This window comes from Curcuma longa, chromosome 14 (genome assembly GCF_044706935.1).
Source record: "Curcuma longa cultivar G26 ecotype Majalengka, Jawa Barat chromosome 14, ITB_CL_G26_1.1, whole genome shotgun sequence".
Taxonomy (NCBI): Eukaryota; Viridiplantae; Streptophyta; class Magnoliopsida; order Zingiberales; family Zingiberaceae; genus Curcuma; species Curcuma longa.
Genome location: NC_133874.1, coordinates 4,964,099 through 4,983,078, shown reverse-complemented (window position 1 = coordinate 4,983,078; position 18,980 = coordinate 4,964,099). Strand labels below are relative to the sequence as shown.

The following is an 18,980-nucleotide window of genomic DNA, read 5'->3' as shown; positions in this document are numbered from 1 at the left end:
TGGAAAGTAAACATGGAGCTAAAATGAACTTAGAAAAGAAAAATACACACAAATTTATAAAACCCCTCCATATATAATCTTATATAGCAAATTTTTATATAATTTATATAGCAATTTTTTAATTTATAAAATCCCTCCATATATAATTTTATATAGCAAATTTTTTAGTCTTTTGAGTTATGATGCAACGGTAAAGTTCTTATGTAATTAACTAAGCATCTACGATTCAATTTCCAATTATAGCATAGTGCGAAATTAAGGGGGCGTTTGGTTGGCGCATTTTCCGTTTTCATTTTCTATTTTCCAGAAAATGAAAACGAAAAACGCGTTTGGTATGCGTTTTCATTTTCATTTTCTGGAAAATAGAAATCCATTTTCTAAGAAAACAGAAAACGACTTTTGATCGTTTTCCAAACCTCCGGCTTAAAATCAGAAAATGGGAAAACGCGCGTTTTCCACTTCGCCCGACCTCTTCTCCCTCACCCCTCCTCCTCTTCGCCTCCAATCCCTCCCGCACCGCCTCCGAGCACCTCAAGCGCGGAACGTGCCCTAATTTCTCCTCTCCGTCCTCCTTCGCCGCTCCGCCTCTTGCTTCTCCTCCTCCGCCGCCGCCACACCCCAAGCCCATCTCTGCCATTGCCCCCTGCGTTTCCTCCTCCGCAACCGGCCCTAACGGCCGGAAGCGTTCCTCCCCCTCCGTCACCACCAGATCTTCGCTTGCCCCCTTACGCGTCGCCGTCGTTGATCCTGCTCGGTTCTCTTCCTCGCCGAACACCCCCGTCGCGGGTAGCAGCGGCGATTTTTTTTAAGTTAGGCTTTAATCAAATTTTAATAATTAACTCCTAGCTATAGTTGGGATAGTTTAAAACTAATGGAAACAATTAACTCTAGATTACCAAACCAAGTTAACTTTAGATTATCGAACCAAACGCATTTTCCAATTTTCTTTTCTAGAAAACAGAAAACAGTATATCATACCAAACGCATTTTTTATTTTCTGAAAACTAGATCTCCAAACCAAACGCCCCCTAAGTTCTTCTAATAAGTAGGGACGGAGCCAGGGGTGATAGCTGTCACCCTACTTAAATTTTTAGTGTAAAAAGTATAGGGATATAGAATTGAAGGATAAATGAGAGGGCGAATGGACAGTCGCCTCTGCTCAACTTTGTAAATATTAATAAGTTTTTTTCGCCTCCTAATGTGATTTTTCTAGCTCCGTCCATGGTAGGAAGAAAATTTTAAAATGCTAACTATGGAATGATGAACCATTCACACTTCCTAATTTACTTTGATAGGAAAAATTTATGTAAACTGAGTTGATCACCTTCAAAATTAATCGTTTGAAAAAGTTAAATACCTGAAATTAAAAAAAATTATACTAAAGAAATTTTTCTAGACTCATGAAATTTGAGTTCTCCGTTATACTAAAATTAAAACTACAAATGAACCGAAACGATAAACTAGTAAAAGGAGTTAAATTAAATTAATAATAAATGAATTATTTATGTTATAAAGTATTTTTTAGCCACGCGCTAAAAGAAACCCTTAGCTCTTCTTGTGCGTAGGATTCAATTTATTCTATATATAATGCATCTTTCATTTTAGATGAATTATGAATCGTTAATTTCATGTATATACAATACATATATTTACGTACTAGATGAATTATAGATCGTTTATCTTATATATATATATTTAAGCACTTAATCATTTGAGATGGACTGTGAGTCTTTCATCCTATATTTTAGATAGTTTGTCGAATATAATGTATGTGTATATATATTGGATTCCTTGGGAAATTTAAAAGAGAATAATTGTAAGAATATAAAAGGAAAAATGTGAGAAAGGATGAAATCGTCAAATTTGTATTAAAAGATTAACGAGGTTAAATGGATGAAAAATAATAATTTTGATTATTTATTATTAATTCTTTTATGAAAAATTTTATATCATACCCATTTTATATTTTTATGCTTAATTTTATTTTAGATTATTTAGTATATAAACACATACTGTGGGGGGAGTTGATGAGAGAGAGGGAGGACCTGCTCCATGGAAGCTTGAGCTCACCTTCTCCGCTACAACCATGGCAGCTAGCAGTTCCTTGCACCTTTATCCTACAAATCTAGCTATAAATGTTCGCTCGACGCTCAACTTCTCGACCAGCAATATCGATATCGATCACATCCTCCCTCCTCGATCGATCCCAAGATGAGCACCAGCGCCGACGCCGCCCCCGCCACCGTCATCCCCGTCGAGGATCACCCCGCCGACACCAGGGGTAAAGCTCCCGTGGCTACTGCACCCCCGCTGCAGCCGCCGCCGCCGCCGCCGTCTCGCAGCAGCTTCCCCTTCCTCCTGAGGAACACCGCCAAGGGCGCGGCCGGGGGATGCAAGCGGGCCTTGGCGCTGCTCGACTTCGTGCTGCGGCTCTGCGGCATCGCCGCCACCCTCGTGGCCGCCGTCACCATGGGAACCACCAACGAGACGCTGCCCTTCGTCACCCAGCTGTTCCAATTCCGCGCCAACTTCACCGACCTTCCCGCGCTATTGTCAGTCACTCGTAAATATAATGAAACCAGTCACTGAATGGATCGCGAATTAATTAATATCGATCGCGAATTAATTGATATTGCAGGTTCTTTGTGATAGCGAATGGAATCGCCGCCGGCTACCTGGTTCTCTCCCTCCCCTTCTCGATCGCCGGCATCGTCCGCCCGCAGGCGACGTGCCCGAGGTTCTTGCTCTTTATCTTCGACTCGGTGATGGTCGCGTTCACTTCCTCGGCGGCGTCATCGGCGGCGGCGATCGTGTACTTGGCCCACAACGGAAGCTCCAGGGCCAACTGGGTGGCCATCTGCCTTCCTTTCGACGGCTTCTGCCAGCGCATCAGCGGGGCCGTCGTCGCCGCCTTCATCGCCGTCGTCTTCTTCATGGTGTCGGTCCTCATCTCCGGCCTCCTACTGCGAAAAGCTCGAATATAATCAATTATATATATATTGCCCTCGATCGGTCGGTCGATCTGCTTCGTTCTAAAGTTCGTGGGGGTTTAATTACTTTAATTCGTCGTCGTGTCGCGTGTGATCTGCTCGTCAACTACTTCGCCAACTGTGCTTAATTAAGTATCATCGCTCGATCCGTTAATGCTCTTGTACTTTCGTATGTCTTTATGAATTAATGCGAATGGAATGAATTAATTAATTAAAATATAGTGTGTTTCAAGAACCGGTGGTGAAAAATTCTTCAAAATCTTTTCTTTAAAATCTTTTTCTTTTCTGTCTATCAATTAATTAATCTTATCCATCAATCGTAATATAATCATCGACCCGTTGAAAGAACTCTAAATCTTCTAAAATTTATCTAATTTTATTAATTATTTGAACATCAGTTAATTGATATGTCATGATATTATTTGAACATCAATCAGTTGATTTGTCTTATTAATCGACTGATATCCATATCGGCTTATTTCTGTTCGACTTCTCGTCAATATCAATCGATTGATGTCCATCATTAATTGATTGATATCATCAATCAAATCAAACAACTGTATCCAATAAGCCTTCTACTTGATTTCTTATTGATATCAATCGACTGATATACCTCATTAGTCGAATCAAGCAATCGAATTCGATTTGTTTCTGTTCACTTCTCACTTTTGATCGAGATCAATCGACCATTATCCATTATCAATCGATTGATATTGAGTAACAAGATACATCTTTGAACAATTGGTATCCATTATAAAATATTTAGTCAATTGTGATCCATTTGGTGTCGGTCCTCATCTCCGGCCTCCTCCTGCGAAAAACCCGAATATAATCAATTATATATATATATATATTGCCTTCGGTCGGTCAATCTGCTTCGTTACGTTCTAAAGTTCGTGGGGGGTTTAATTACTTTAATTCGTCGTCGTGTCGCGTGTGATCTGCTCGTCAACTACTTTGCCAACTGTGCTTAATTAAGTATCATCGCTCGATCCGTTAATGCTCTTGTACTTTCATATGTTTTTATGAATTAATTAATGCGAATGGAATGAATGAATTAATTGAAATATAGTGTGTCTCAAGAACCGGTGGTGAAAAATTCTTATAAATCCTTTCTTTAAAGTCTTTTTAAATCAGGATTGATTTATATATATCTATCAATTGATTTTACTCGATTAATATGATCATCGATCCATTATTGAACAACCTCTAAACCCTTTGAAATTTATCTAATTTTATCAATTATTAAACATCAATCAATTGATATGTCTTATTAATTATTCCACTGATATCATTCAGTGGAATCTCCCAACCATATCGGCTTATTTCTATTCGACTTCTCGTCAAAATCAATCGATTGATGTCCATTACTAATTGATTGATACCATCAATCCAATCGACTGCATCCAATAAATCTCTGCTCGATTTCTTATCGATATCAGTCGATTGATGTACGTACCTCATCAGTCGAATCAAGCAATCAATTCAATTTGCTTCTGTTCACTTTTGATCGAGATCAGTTGATTGATATCCATTATCAGTCGATTGATATCGAGTAACAAGATACATCTATGAACGATTGGTACCCATTATGAAATATTTAGTCAATCACGATCCATTTGGATTTTTCGTTTCATGCTAAATGTCTAGTTCTTCATGACTCATTTGGACTTTCCATCTCATATTAAGTGTCCGGTCCTCCATGACTCACTTGGGCTTCCTCTTGCATGCCAAGTGTTCGGTTCCCATGACTCACTTGGACTTTTCGTCTCATGCAAAATGTCTAACCTTATATGACCCACATGAAGTTTTTATTACCATCAAGTATCCGATCAACCTTGACTTATTTAATATCTAACTAACATATCAATCACACATCTAAATTCAAATTCGAGTCAACTCAAACTTATCAAATTGACTTGAAATCGATTCGCTTGTACCAACATAAGTGTCAAGTCATAGATTGTGGACACCAACATGTCATATTTATTTACTTAATTATCCTATTGGCATCCTCATGCAATAATCACTTAGCATCATTCTATCTTCCTTTTGAACAATATTTATTTAAAGATATTAGTGTATGTTTTTAATTAAAAATATAAAAAAACATTGATATAAATGTCGGATCTATTCGGTAGGCTTACATTTATTTTATTTTGTAACATTTTATATTATTATGAATAAATTTATTAAATGATCTAATTAATATTAATTATGAATTTATATATATATTATTAATAATAATGAGTTGAACGATGTCGAGACGATGATAATTTCACTCTATTTAGGTCCGTCATCTAATTATTTTACTTTTTTTTTTACTATAATCATAATTAATATTAATTAGATCGTGTGCATGAATCTTTCTAGAATCTATATTGTATGCCACCTCAAATTTTGTTGATCCTGCCAATGAGGAGAACATGAAAAAGAGGAGAATTGAACGAACGGATTAGCAAGGTGTTGGAGATTCTCGGCGAGGCCACTTCGATGCTCAATTTAGAAAAGGAAAAGAAATAGTATGCGTGTGTAAATAAAATTCGAGATAGCCTCCCTTCATACTTGCGGGGTTTATATAGCAGCAGAGGGAGTGTGACCTTCGAATCTTAACGCGTGTGATTAGTTGTTACTGTCATTAACGACACGATCTCTGACGGTTTCCAACTAACGCTCAGCAATGTTGATTATCTTCATTCGACGGTTGTGCGTGTAAGTGTACGGGATTTTAGGGGACCAAGTTTAGGAACTTGGTCACCATCCTTATCCTTTTGGATGAGCTGATAAGTCTGAGCCAAGGAGAAAGTCAGCGTATTTATCCGTTGATGGCTGACCTGATGCGTGAGGTCAGAAGATATGTGGCCGAACTGTATGAATGACCGAGCTGTGAGAGCATGCAGTCGGATTGTCTGATTGGCCGATCTGTGAGAGCATGTGGCCGGACTATCTGAATGATCGAGCTGTGAGAGCATGTGACCAGGCTCACCTATATTCGTGGCTGAGATGACCTGAGCATATGACCGAGTTATGGCCGAACTGAGTGTATGGCCGAACTGACCTAAATGCGTGGCCAAGCTCATCTGAGCGTGTGACTGAGTTCATCTATATTCGTGGCTGAGATGACCTGAGCGTATGGCCGAACTGAACTGAGCGTATGGCCGAGCTGTGAGAGAATGTGGCCGAGCTCACCTATATTTGTGGTTGAGATGACCTCGTGGAGCGCACCTAAGATGATCACCTGAGCATGTGGCCGAGCTCACCTGAATGTGTGGCTGAGCTCGAGTCATGATTTACCTTTTGACCTTATACATGCTAGGTCGGATGTTATTTTGGACCGATTATTGATCTTTTTTTTGCCACATCAGACCATCCGAGACTTGCCATATCACATATATATAAAATTTACTAAAATTTGATTTTAGGATTCTCATAAACAACACACAACAATAAAAACTAACCAACCAACATGTCACTCACTACCTACCTCAGCTATACATCACCCGGCCCGGTACATGCATTAGCTTAGCTTAGCTTAGCTTAGCAAGCAAAAAACACAATCACAAATTCTCAGCTCTGAGACATGATCCAATCCAATCAAACTGTTCCGTCCATTACTGTGGATCAGTGTGTTTGCCATGCAAATCATATCTCTCTTAAGGCAGTACGTAGTGTCGCCGTCACAGAAAGCGTCCTGAGTGTCTTCTCCACTCATTCAGTTGTCGAAATGGTGAAAGAGCATCCTGTCACAGTGCTCGTGTCCTCCTCGATCCCACGAACAGTAGCAGCGACTAGGAAAGCAAGATAAAGGGTGCAGGGATCGGCTGCTGACAAGCAGGAGTCGTCCATTCAAAGACTCGCAGGCAGCCAAGCTGCAGAGAGAGCCACCGGGCAGGCATCATCTTCTAGCTAGTCAAAAGGAAATTAGGTGCAGTCGATCGATCGGTCACCTGGAGCATGACCAAAAAGTGCAAAGGAACAACAAATCGATCGAGCCATCGACGGGTCGTGGACGCGGATCTCCTGAATGATCTTGCACCTCCAGACAGAGCAGAAAGTGCCCACCAGAAATTCCCCCTTTTGAATGCAATCTACTGTTGCTGCAGGCTCAGCTTCACATGTGTGCCCATCCTACTACGATTTACAAACCCCCCTCCCGCTTTAAAGCCCTCGCCCTCCATGAAAGCTAAGGAACCATGGCCAAGAAGCAAGGCTTTGCCTCTCTTCCTCTGCCTTCGCTCCCGTGGCCTTCTTGCAGGTTAGCGAGGGCGGCGGCGCACTCCTTCAGGGAACTGGAAGAGGGAGACCCGAAATCGGAGCGCAGCTACCTCGCCTCGATGCGCTCGACGTCGGCGGAAGAATCCGGCTACGACGACGCGGCGGAGGCCATAATTCAGGCGCTCCGGTCCGACAGGCTCTTCTTCGAGCCCGCCGGCGCCACGAGCGCGATGCTGGTGGACAGAGCTTCCGAGGGCCTGCTCCCCTTCGAGGGGAGCATCGCGACGGTGATCGAGTCGCACGACCCTTACGGTGATTTCAGAGGATCCATGGAGGCCATGGTGGCGGCGCACGGCGCGAGCGAGTGGGAGTGGCTGGAACAAATGCTGGGCTGGTACTTGACCCTCAACAGGAAGAAGACTCACGGCGTGATCGTATTGGCCTTCCTGGACTTGCTTCTGAACCTTCCTCATTCCTCCTCTACTTTGGAGATCGACAATGGGGATTGATTGATTGATTGATTACCAATGTAAAACTCTTCATTCATTACACCAACGAGTGTGCATGTGCATGGAAATTAATCGATCGACGCAAAAGGTTTCACATTCAAACGTTTGGTTTTGTTGTGTATTAGAACTTGATTCTTTTCTTCACTCGGCAGGGACAGGGAAATGGATAATAATTATTGTACTACGCTGTGCGAGGGCTGCACATAAACTTTCTGGTGCACCAATAGATCGAACTGTACACTTTGTAAGTAAGCCAAAAGCACTGTCGCCCACAATGATCAGATGGAACTATAGGTGAACAGTCTTATAGAGACTGATATCTGACACGTAATTAAGACTGCAAACTGTGTGTGTTGTTCGGCAGTAGATAGATTTGGACTCCTCAGTCAGATCACGAGACTAGCTCGATCGTGTTTGTAGTTAAGACTGGAATCTGGTTTAATTTCATAGTTAAATATGTCCATCAAGCATGGATTGGAAGTTGAAAGTGACCTTACATGCAAGGTTTTAAACGTGGATGCGATCAACTATCAATACTGTTTAAACCTGCAGCGTCTGCTCTTCTTATAATTGGTTCATTCATTTCAATGGCAAAATTACAGAGTGTAATTATTCTTATCTTATATTTAGTTACGTTGATAGTAATATTACAAAGAATACATATGAAATAATAAGTCTATCTACCTTAATTATCAAATATGGGCCAACCATCTGAACTGATAGCCTAATCATCTTGAGTGATCTAATTAGTTCATCTGACCCCACCAACATATTTGGCTTGGCTTGCCTGCCTAGACACCAACCCCAATCAAGTGGACCTGGCTAATCAATTCGCTCATCTCGCCTAGTCCAAAAGACCTAGGCTTGGTCTAACTAATTTAGTCATCCCATCCAACTTAATTGATAAATTAGCTAGTTAGCTCTGCCAATTAAAATTTGAAGGTTTGAATCAAACTCTTGATATTCCCTCTTAACAAGCAACATGCAATCAATCCTATGATTCGTTCTAAGAAACCTCATAGGCATCAGAGATATGCCCTTCGAACTTAAAGTCCATCTTCTTAAGGCTACCTCTACAAACACTAGTGTTTGGAGATTTGATTAAATCAAAGAGTGGAAGGGCCAAAGGCATACCTACGAACTTGGTTCCTCGATCGGACAAAGACTAAAGGTACACCCAAGGAAACCAGAGCTTCTCTTCTCAGCATTGCATAGCCATGCCAACTACTATAAGCAAAAGGACTATAAAATATAAGGACAGTCTGATCTCATCAAGTCAATCCTATAAAAAAAACTAGAGAATGTCTAGGAAGAGGACAGATCCATTAGGTATAGACTGACTCTCTTGATCATTTACAGACATTGTCAAACTTCCTTCGTTGGAATCCAAACTATACCTTGTCCATTGCAGGATCGATGTTAGGGATCCCCAAGGCAACCTTTGAGAAGACACCCAACCCCACTCCCTCTGAGCAGACACCCATCTCAACTCATAGACTTGAATCGGTTCCTCTAGAAGGCCAAATCCGAGCTAAACCATGACCTTCCCTTAACATGCATTTACCTTTCATAGCCATGTACAGGTTTCTCCGGCGCGAATCAATCCTGAGAGCAATTCTTGTGCAAGGCCAGGATATGTAATGTGTAGGGCTTGAAGCATCTCTTTACATGTGATAGAAAGGCCAACCAAAAAGAAACAATCAGTCGAAGCTTATTGTTATCACGAGAGTAGTTAGCACTATGGAGGAAATGCAATTACTTTTACGACTAGCATGCAGTACATAAATACTAAGAGAATTCTGAACACGAGTTGTTATATATATATACTACTGCTGCTACTACAGACAGAAGCATGAACTGATACAGCAAGCTTGATGGATGAAACAAGATAAGCAGAATGGAGCATCAGCTCATGTAACCTGTGAACACCTTATTGTCTAGAGTGTTAAATGGTTCCGTGTTTACAGCCTGGACATGGTTCGACTAACTGTTGCTTCTATTGTTCCATGTGGTTCGTCCGTAGGCATGTAGACATCATCAGCAAACTGCACAGTAATGAAATTAATGTTGAGATGCTAAATAAATACATTTAGACAGGATACTGATTAGGAAATAGCATAAATCCACGATGACGGTGATATCCCAAGCTCAAAATTCAAGCAACATTTATCTATTGATGAGAAACATGTTAGGGAATCATTCACAATAGTCATAATTCATGCACAATATTGTAATCGATTAGAAGGATCACCACAAAGCTCCACCTAAAATCGCTAAACAAATTGCAGGTTCAATGCACCTAATTCACTGTCAGCTACATTCAAGCATTCTTGAAGGTGCATTTAATTAGTTGATTCAAAGTTTCTCAATCAATCTAATGCATAATGTCAAAACACTGGATTTTGTTAAAGAAAACTAGTCCTCGGCTCACCTTTACCAGGTTGGGTTTATCTTTGCTTGATAAGTTCACGGGTAAGAAATGGAGGTTTGGCATTCTAAGCTTTACTGATGTGATATCAGGGAACCTGGAGAAACATAATGAGTGAACTTCCAGAAGGTGGATATGTATATAAAAAGTATGATCTGCAGGATGAGTCAAGGGTAGAGTTACTAAACACAAGGAAGCAACCTGTTCAGAACATCTTTTGCCATGAGGTACAGTGTATTCTGAACCGATGGGCTGTAAACGCCCTCCACTGGAGAGCCAAAGAAGGTGTCTACAAGAACCTTCTTCACGCCCTGATACCTTTCCGTGAAACAAAATTGCTTAGCAGGAATGTCTGAAATATGTGTCAACCAATACCTGCCAAAATATATAAATAAATAAAAGAAAGAAAGGGAGAAAAGTGTGGAAACAATTTTAATACTTATGAAAGTTATCCAATTCTCTCTCCAAAAACCAAAAAAAATTCTTAGCAAGACAAAAAATTTCCTATTTTACAACTGACTTTTTTGACATTGTTGAAATGCAATGGATCATGAAAAAATGGCACTCAACGGAAACACAGTTCTTGCTTACTTAAGCTGGATCAAATTACTCTATAGGAAGTAACATAATACCTCCAAGAAGCAGTGACTTCAGTTGCTACCATCCTCTCCCTTGTCTCTGGGAGAAGGGTAAATTGATCCCTCACAAATCCTTCAAATCCTGACTGCATGAAACAGAGAACGTAGAATTTAGCACCATTCTTTCTTTATATATAGAATTGAAAAACAAAATCAAATCCAGAATAGTATAAAGTGAATTTAAGTCTTCATGTGCAGCAAGGACCCATTTGTGGTTTAAACTTCTCCAAGAACTAGCACTCCAACATCCCTAAAACTATTCGACATTGTATTTTGCTAAGAACTCACTCAATATAATAACCATGTTTCTAGATGAGATATAATAAGAACTAAAGATGAGACTATTGCCTCAAAGCACTCTTCCAGGATAGTATATTGTGAATAAGAGACAACTCATGAAAAGCAAAGAACATTTTTTCTAGCACAAACTTAAGGTCTCTGATGTTCTTAAACTTCCATATCAACGCGTTGCACGATCCGATTGAAACGTCTTAGCAAAAACCACTACATCTCCATGAGAATTCGGGAATAGTGTTAAATATGTAAGAATTCTCACACCATAAGTTGGGTTAAAATAAATATTATAAAAAATCTAATTGTCTAAGATTTGGAATATAGAATCTAGGAACACTCACTGGTAAAATAATGGAAGTAGTAGATACGATGATTATGAGAAAAATTAATATTTTATGTGTACAAGAAACAAAATGGGTAAGAGAGAAGACAAATATGATAGAGAATTCGAGTTTTAAGTTATGATATACAAGAAGTAAAACAAGAAATGGAATAGATATTATTATCGATAATTTGCTAAAGGATAAATTAATAATAGTTAGAAAGGGGATAAGATTATAACTCTCAAGATAGTGGTGACGAAAGAAACTATTAATGTAATTAACATATATCCACCTCAAGTAAGATTAAATGAACATATCAAATCTATATTTTGGGACGACCTAGACGAAGTATTACAAAATATTCTATTAACCGAAATGATTTTAATAGGAGGAAATATAAATAGACATATAGGAGTAAGAAATGAAGAATATGATAGGGTGCATGGGGGTTATGGGTTTGGAACAAGAAATGAAAAAGGGAAAACTATATTAAATTTTGCGATAGCATATGATCTAACAGTAGCTAATATATTTTTAAGAAAAGAGAAGAACACTTGGTCACATTCAAAAGTGAGAATAATAAATCACAAATTAACTTGTTTATAGTTAGAAAGAAAGATAAAAAGATTTGTAAAGATTGCAAGGCCATCACTAAAGAAAACTTAACTACCCAATATATATTAGTAGTGTTGGATATACATCTATGCACAAATCCTATAATTAAGTGGTGGAAGCTAAAGGATGGTAGACAAAATATATTTAAGGAGAGGATAGAAGTACAAGTATTAGGAGAAATATAGGACTTGAATACGGCATGAGATAAGATGGTATCAAAGTTGAAAATGGTAGCTAAGAGTGTACTCTGTGAGTGCACAACTAAGTAAAGAATTTTGGTGGTAGAATGAGATAATACAAGAGAAACTGAAAGAAAAACAAAGAGCCTATAAAATATTATATACTTGTAAGAATAAGGAAAACTAAAAAAATATAGTAGGTAAGAAATAGGGCAAGAAAATAGTGAATGAAGCTAAGAATGAAACTTTTGAACATTTATATCGAAAATTTGATACAAAAGAAGAGGAAAAAGATATTTACAGAATAGCTAAAACGAGAAAAAGAAAGACAAGAAATCTTATTTAAATAAAATGCATTAAAGATGAATGTAATATAGTACTAGTAAATGATAATAAAATAAAAGAGCGATGGAAGAGGTATTTACATCAACTTTTTAATGAAGATTTAAGTGACCAACTTAACTTGGTAATTTAAATAGGTCAAATGAGTATATAAATTTAAATTTTTATCGTAGAATTTAAACTTCAGAAGTAGAACAAACTTTCAATGGAATGCAAAATAGAAAAGTAATCGGACCAAATGATGTTCCGTATGAAAGTGCCTAGGTAAATAAAGTATTGAATGACTTACAAAGTTATTTAATTTAACATTAAAAATTAAAAAAATACTCGATGAGGATAAGTACTCTAATTCCCTTATATAAGAATGAAGGAGATATACAAAATTATACAAACGATAAAGGTATTAAACTAATGAGTCATGCTATGAAATTTTGAAAAAGAGTAATAGAAAAAAAACTAAGAAAGAAGACCAAGGTGATTAAAAATTAATTTGGATTTATACCTACAAATTCGACAATATAAGCTATACATCTTCTCAGACAACTAATTAAAAAGTATTAAAAACAAAATCAAGACTTACATATAGTATTCGTCGACCTAGAAAAAGCTCATGATAAAGTCCCAAGAGAAATTATATGAAGAATTTTATAAAAGAAAGGTGTTAGCATAGCGTATATTGAACTAATTAAGGATATGTATGAGAATGTAATGACAAAAGTGAAGACTTCAGATGGATTAACTAAAACGTTCCCCATAAAGATAAGATTATATCAAAGATCAACTCTAAGTTTCTATCTTTTTACATTAATCATAGACGAACTCACTAGACATATTTAAGATATGGTACCACAATGCATGTTATTTGCAGATAATATTATTTTAGTGGAGGAGACACGTGAAGGAATAAATGTTAAAGTTGAATTTTGACAGGAAACGCTAGAAGTGAAAAGTTTTAAACTTAGCAGAATAAAGATATAATATATATAATTTAAGTTTAGTAATATTAAACGTAATGAGACAATTGTTAAGATAGGAGATGATGAGTTATTTGTAACTGAGAATTCTAAGTATTTAGGATCATTTCTATAAAAGGATAGAGGGATTGAGAGAGATGTCTTACATAGAATATAAGTAAAATGGTTAAAATAGGAGTGCCAGGTGTTCTTTGTAATCATAAAATAACTTTATGACTTAAATGAAAGTTTTACAAAACGACGATTAGACCTACTATGTTATATAGAACTGAATGTTAGGCTATGACACAAGCATATGAGCAAAAGATGAAAGTTGCAGAGATCTCGACAATAGAATATTCACATATGACTATGTCTTCTTGCTGAATGGCAGAGATATTTCATGGAATAGCAAAAGATAAGCATCTAAACCATTGTCAATAATGAAAACTGAATATGTGACTTGTTCAGCAGTTGTGCAAGAAGTCATCTGGTTAAAAAAGTTCCTAAAGCATTTAAAAATTACTGAGAATAGTCAAAAGTTTTATTACAATTTACTATAACAATTAAGCAGCCATAACTTTTTCTAAGGATCCCAAATATCATAGTAAGGACAAACACATATTTATTAAGTATAATTTTGTAAAAGATATCGTTAATGTGCTATGTTTGTTGATCCTTTTACCAAGTCATTGACTAAAAAGTCATTTCAAATACATGTGAAATCTTTGAGATTTCGTAGAATGTAATGTATTGTAAAGACAATCAGATATTGTAAAATGTTTGATTATGAAATATCATAATCTATTCAGTGTATATATCATTATTAAATTTAGATAAAGTCTAGGTGAAAATATTGGCGGGATAAGATTGATCTTCTCGCATAGACAATCATCTCTATTTATTAAATGTAAATAGAGATAAGATCATTATTTATGGGACGGCTAATGAAGTTTTGAATGGAGATATATACCTGTAAACTGGGATAGACTTGACAGTTGTATCAAGATGAGATCATTTATAAATTGACAATAATCGGAGTAAATGTACCAATCATTTACTAAATCTACTAGAAGCCGAATTAGAATTCATAAGTTGAATTCAGGATTATTCATTGGATGTTCAAAATCTGTATGATGTTAAATTTGTGAAAATATATGTTTTTTATTGGTAAAGAGAATAACTTTGTAGCATGTAATTCATAGCACATGTGTTATAGCAACAATAAGGGTAGGAGGAGAATGGATCCCTAATTCTCTACTATGTGAGACCTTTGAGATTATAAGATAATCTCATTTTTTACCCTTAATGACTTTTTAGTTGTCTACTTGAAATTTTAATCAGTGTCTACTACTTTAGCATGTATCCTAATGACTATGGATGATTCGGTTTATGGAACATGATTAAAAAAGTGACTGATTAAAATGAATAAATTCTAGTTAATAAGGAAGATTATAATAAACTTACGTATTTTTCATTTATTCACTAGTCGACCAATTACATTTTTAGTTTAGTACTAAAATATATAATTGTGAATAATGATAGTGATTGGAGATATTAAACATTTTCTTGACATAATAGTCATTATGAGGGATTAGAGATGTTTATATTGATGTAAATGATATAACATAGGATAAATGCAAGATACAAATGTCTCCAATTTGTCTTAAATAACAACTATGTAAAGTGTGACAAGTTTCTTAGTATTAATCACTCAGTATGTTTGTTGTCGTACAAATTATTTTTCTTAAGTATGAATTGGATGTTCTTATTTGATCTTTGTGGTTTGACTTGGACGAGTAAGAGATATTGGACTTGGGAACTGTAGGAGATGTGCAGTTAGATAACTTCCCATTAGTGGAAGGCAACTGCACCTTGTAGTTGGATGGCAACTACACCTTGGAGTTGGATAACTTCCCATTTAATGGAAGCAATGTTTTTATCTTTCCACATCATATATATACATCCAAGTCAACAAAGGCAGATGATGAAAAAGAGAGAGCATAAAGGAACATCAATCATGAGGAGTTTGACTTGTGAATAGAAGGTGATTCGTTGTAATCATCTTTTAAACAACAGATAAAAAGAGCAAGAAGGGACATTATTCTTAGAGAGTTTTTATTTGTGCAACTGTTCAATTTTTTTATTCAACATGTTCTTCCTCTCAATTTCATCCAAGTAAACAAGATGGGTTGTCATATCAAGCGTAGCAGAGAGGAACATCACGCAATTAAGCTGGCTGGTCTCATCTCCAACTTCAATTGAGTTAACAATCACCCATTCAGGTCTTCTGATGTATTTTCCATTTGAAAGCGTACAATCTCAACTTCTAACTATATTTGTTCACATTTTCTACTAAGTTGGTCATTTTCATGCCATACACATTAAACAAAATTGAACAAGAGAAGAAAAAGGTTGGCTTTCAAGCATATTGATGTAGCGTTGTTCAATGGTCGATCAACTTGTTTCATTTTGTTATACTTAGAAGATTAAATATCACAAAACGAACACAACAATGAAAGAAGAGGATGACAACTATAATGGAAAGAAGATAAGCAACTCAACAAGGAAGTCAAAAGCTGGAACCCGCCAATAAGAAAATACCTGTGTAGTTTTCAGCAGTGCAAGCCCTTCAATTCCAGAAGTTATACTCAGAGTCCCATATTTTTCAACTTTGACTTCTGTTGTATGTTTCTCTGAGCCAAGTCTGAAACCTGATGGAAAAAGAATCCAGTAAAAAAAGAAGAAAACTGTAATAATAATAATTGCAAAAGCGATTTTCATAAAGAAAACAAAAAGATTTGACGGCTAGAAACAAATCATTATAGCGGCATAGTTACAAACACATGGTTTCATCTAAATCAGTGCATGTGGATTGATATTTATATTATCAATAGACTGTTAAGAACACGAAGTGTAGCTTGTAGATCTGTGTTCTGTCCCTTTTTTTTTTTTTTTTGTGCTTTCCATGTGCTTTCTGACAACCATGCTAAACCCAATAAACAATATGACTATGAGAGTCTGAGATTAGAAACCATTTGATTAAGAATACAAACTTGATTCAGTGTAAGCCATTTAGCTCTATCCAATCTTCACGAAAAGACTCATTCCCTATCTATATGGAGAATGAATGAGAAATTCGAAAATGAAAAGACAAATACCAAGATCCTCCAAATTGGGAGCAACGCGAAGATAAACAGTCAAAGATGAGATTGTGACATGAGCAAACTAACCATGCGAGTGCGATCGGCCGTCAATGTCCACCCGCTCCCATGGCTTCTCAACTATATCGATCACAGCTGCGCTAACCTACACAAGATACAGAAAAAGGACCGCTACTTTCTCCAAGAAGAATCGCAACACGAGAAATCAGAACAGACGTTAGAGAGGGAAAACGCCATTTTACCTGAGGATAGTATGAAGCGAAGTGCCTCCCAAGAAGAATGGCGAAGCCCTCCATGGAAATGACTTCCGTGCACTCTTTCGCCTTCGCATATACCTAACGTCTCGCACAAAAGGAACAACTCGAACCCAAAACACAAAGCTATCACCAAATCGAAACCCAACAACAATCTCACAGTGTTTTTAATGGAATCGGTGGCGACGATGGCGGAGTTGTCGCCGGAGGTGTAGGCAGGGAGACAATCGGAGAAGAGGCTGATGGCCACGTTCCACTCGACGATCACATCGCCGTCGCCGCCGACGTTCTTCCAGACCCTGGCAACCCGGACCCTGCTCTTACCGTGCTTCTGATCGATCTTGAACCCTTCCGCCATGACCAATTTGCCCTCGTCTCATCGCTCTTTGACCAATTTATAGAGACGGAAGGGAATCACTCCCATCAGAGCCGTCAAACGGCAAACCCACGGCGGGGCGGACCGTCAGAAATCCTGTGGGCAGGCCAGAAAACCGACTGGACGATCGCCCAACAACTCGATCAAAAAATAAAAATAGATTAAATATATTAAAAAGTTTAAATTTAAATGAAATTGATCTTAACTTTTTGTTTTAGACTGTAATATAAATTTATTAAATTTTTTATTTTAAATTTAAATAAAAAAATAATTTTTTTCAATCTACGAATCAATTCAAATCCATCGTGGTAGATTCATACAGGTCATAATTGTAAACAGATCAATCCACTTGAACTTACTTTAAAATAAATTGATAAAATTTTAATTCACTTAAATTATTTGACAGGACCGGTAAATCTGACGGATCTAACCAAATCAATGACTCTTGTTCCTGTTGAGATCCGCTCTTGGATGCGCCTGACTCTTTTCAACACTAAGCTCGAAACAAAGTCTGGAGATGAAAGAGCTGTGAAGAAGATGGAACCTGCACTCGCAACAATCGTGAGTAGGAAGGTCAGGGGTTGTGGCAATGACCACTCCGATGCTTAAGTCAGCTCGTGAAGGAGGAGGAAGATGGCGAGCAGTAAGTAAGGAGAAAGTCGAAATGGTGAGAATGCATACCTCCTCCTCTATGGGACCAACCTTATATATGAGTCTGGGGAGTCACATCACCTCGTGGGTATGATGAGGTCTCATCATTGTTATGCGCTTGTCAGAGGGCATGAGATATTCAGAGTATGTGTTTCATCGTTGACTTGTATCTGAGGGGTCATATCATGTACATCTGTCAGGGCATTACCATGATTGGTTGAGAGATGTCAGGGGGACCTTCATGAATGTACGGTGGAGGGAGTGGTTTTTAAGAAACAGAGCAAGAAAAATCGAAGGGGATCGACTTGGCTCGAGAAGGAGAATCCGTGTCAGGGATTCGAATCAGCATACAAAGCCGACTCGGTTGTTCTGAGAGTAGGCAGAAGTCTTCCACTCGGGGGATTCGGACCCGTGCTGTGAAGAGCTTCCAATAGATCCCCGACGCGACTCACCCGACTCGGTTCGCGCGACTCAACTCGGTGATCCATATGACGGGGGATTCGGCTCGGCTCGAGCTCTATGAATCACACCGAGTAGAGCTTGATAAGCTACTCTCGGACTTGACTAACCGCGACCCACTTCCGCGACCATAACAACTCTAATTCCCATTACAAATGCTTTCTTACAAAATCCTATGCGTTAATTGATCTCTCAAAAACCAATATAATTATTAAATTAATTAGAAATTTTTTTATAAAAAAGGTATTTCTTGTTCTACATATATTAGAAGAAAATAAATTACGCAACGATGAAAATAAAATAAATTTTATTAACCTACAGATATAAATTATTTAATTGCTTCAAATGGAAATTCTAAAAATAAATAGGGTGGAGAAAAAAGGAGACTTTTATTATTGCAATTAAGAAAAAAAAACCCTCAAAAGAGATGGATCAAACTAAATGCTTCAAACGGAAAGGATAAAAGCAGAAGGAAGTAACCCAACTCGAGCGACTCGATAAAGCTCGTCATAGGACGCACAGGCGGCAGGTTCTCTAATTGGGTAGGTAAAGGTCACAATCGATGAGTCGTCTGATGCAGCAGTAGGAGA

General features: G+C 37.7%; 2 protein-coding genes across 3 annotated transcripts; one reads left to right on the top strand and one right to left on the bottom strand.

Moving 5' to 3' along the window:
• Positions 1-2,211: 2,211 nt before the first annotated feature.
• LOC141845651 (casparian strip membrane protein 1-like) lies at positions 2,212-3,179 on the top strand. The gene is made up of 2 exons (XM_074733707.1): positions 2,212-2,552; positions 2,639-3,179. Exons 1-2 carry the CDS (start codon positions 2,212-2,214, stop codon positions 2,982-2,984), a joined length of 687 nt encoding a protein of 228 aa, XP_074589808.1. The 3' UTR covers positions 2,985-3,179.
• A 6,044-nt stretch (positions 3,180-9,223) lies between these two features.
• On the bottom strand, positions 9,224-17,317 carry LOC141845176 (uricase-like). 2 transcript variants are annotated; one of them, XM_074733234.1, is made up of 9 exons: positions 17,065-17,317; positions 16,893-16,985; positions 16,720-16,795; positions 16,091-16,200; positions 10,775-10,866; positions 10,344-10,517; positions 10,146-10,239; positions 9,644-9,759; positions 9,224-9,376 (listed from the first exon to the last, which is right to left on the bottom strand). In XM_074733234.1, the coding sequence occupies exons 1-8, from the start codon at positions 17,260-17,262 to the stop codon at positions 9,676-9,678; spliced, it is 921 nt and encodes a 306-aa protein (XP_074589335.1). In that variant the 5' UTR covers positions 17,263-17,317; the 3' UTR covers positions 9,224-9,376; positions 9,644-9,675. The 2 variants fall into 2 exon arrangements, with proteins under 2 accessions (XP_074589335.1, XP_074589334.1); XM_074733233.1 differs by lacking the exon at positions 9,224-9,376 and having other exon boundaries at positions 9,456-9,759; positions 17,065-17,316.
• Between the last annotated feature and the right edge of the window lie 1,663 nt (positions 17,318-18,980).

Excerpts from the sequence above, each read along its gene's own strand:
- LOC141845651 (XM_074733707.1), top strand. The coding sequence starts at position 2,212 with ATGAGCACCAGCGCCGACGCCGCCCCCGCCACCGTCATCCCCGTCGAG. Across the intron at positions 2,553-2,638 it reads ACCGACCTTCCCGCGCTATT|GTTCTTTGTGATAGCGAATG; the intron begins GTCAGTCACTCG and ends TTGATATTGCAG.
- LOC141845176 (XM_074733234.1), bottom strand. The coding sequence starts at position 17,262 with ATGGCGGAAGGGTTCAAGATCGATCAGAAGCACGGTAAGAGCAGGGTC. Across the intron at positions 16,201-16,719 it reads CGGCCGATCGCACTCGCATG|GTTTCAGACTTGGCTCAGAG; the intron begins GTTAGTTTGCTC and ends TTTTTCCATCAG. Across the intron at positions 10,518-10,774 it reads GAAGTCACTGCTTCTTGGAG|GTATTGGTTGACACATATTT; the intron begins GTATTATGTTAC and ends ATATTTTGGCAG.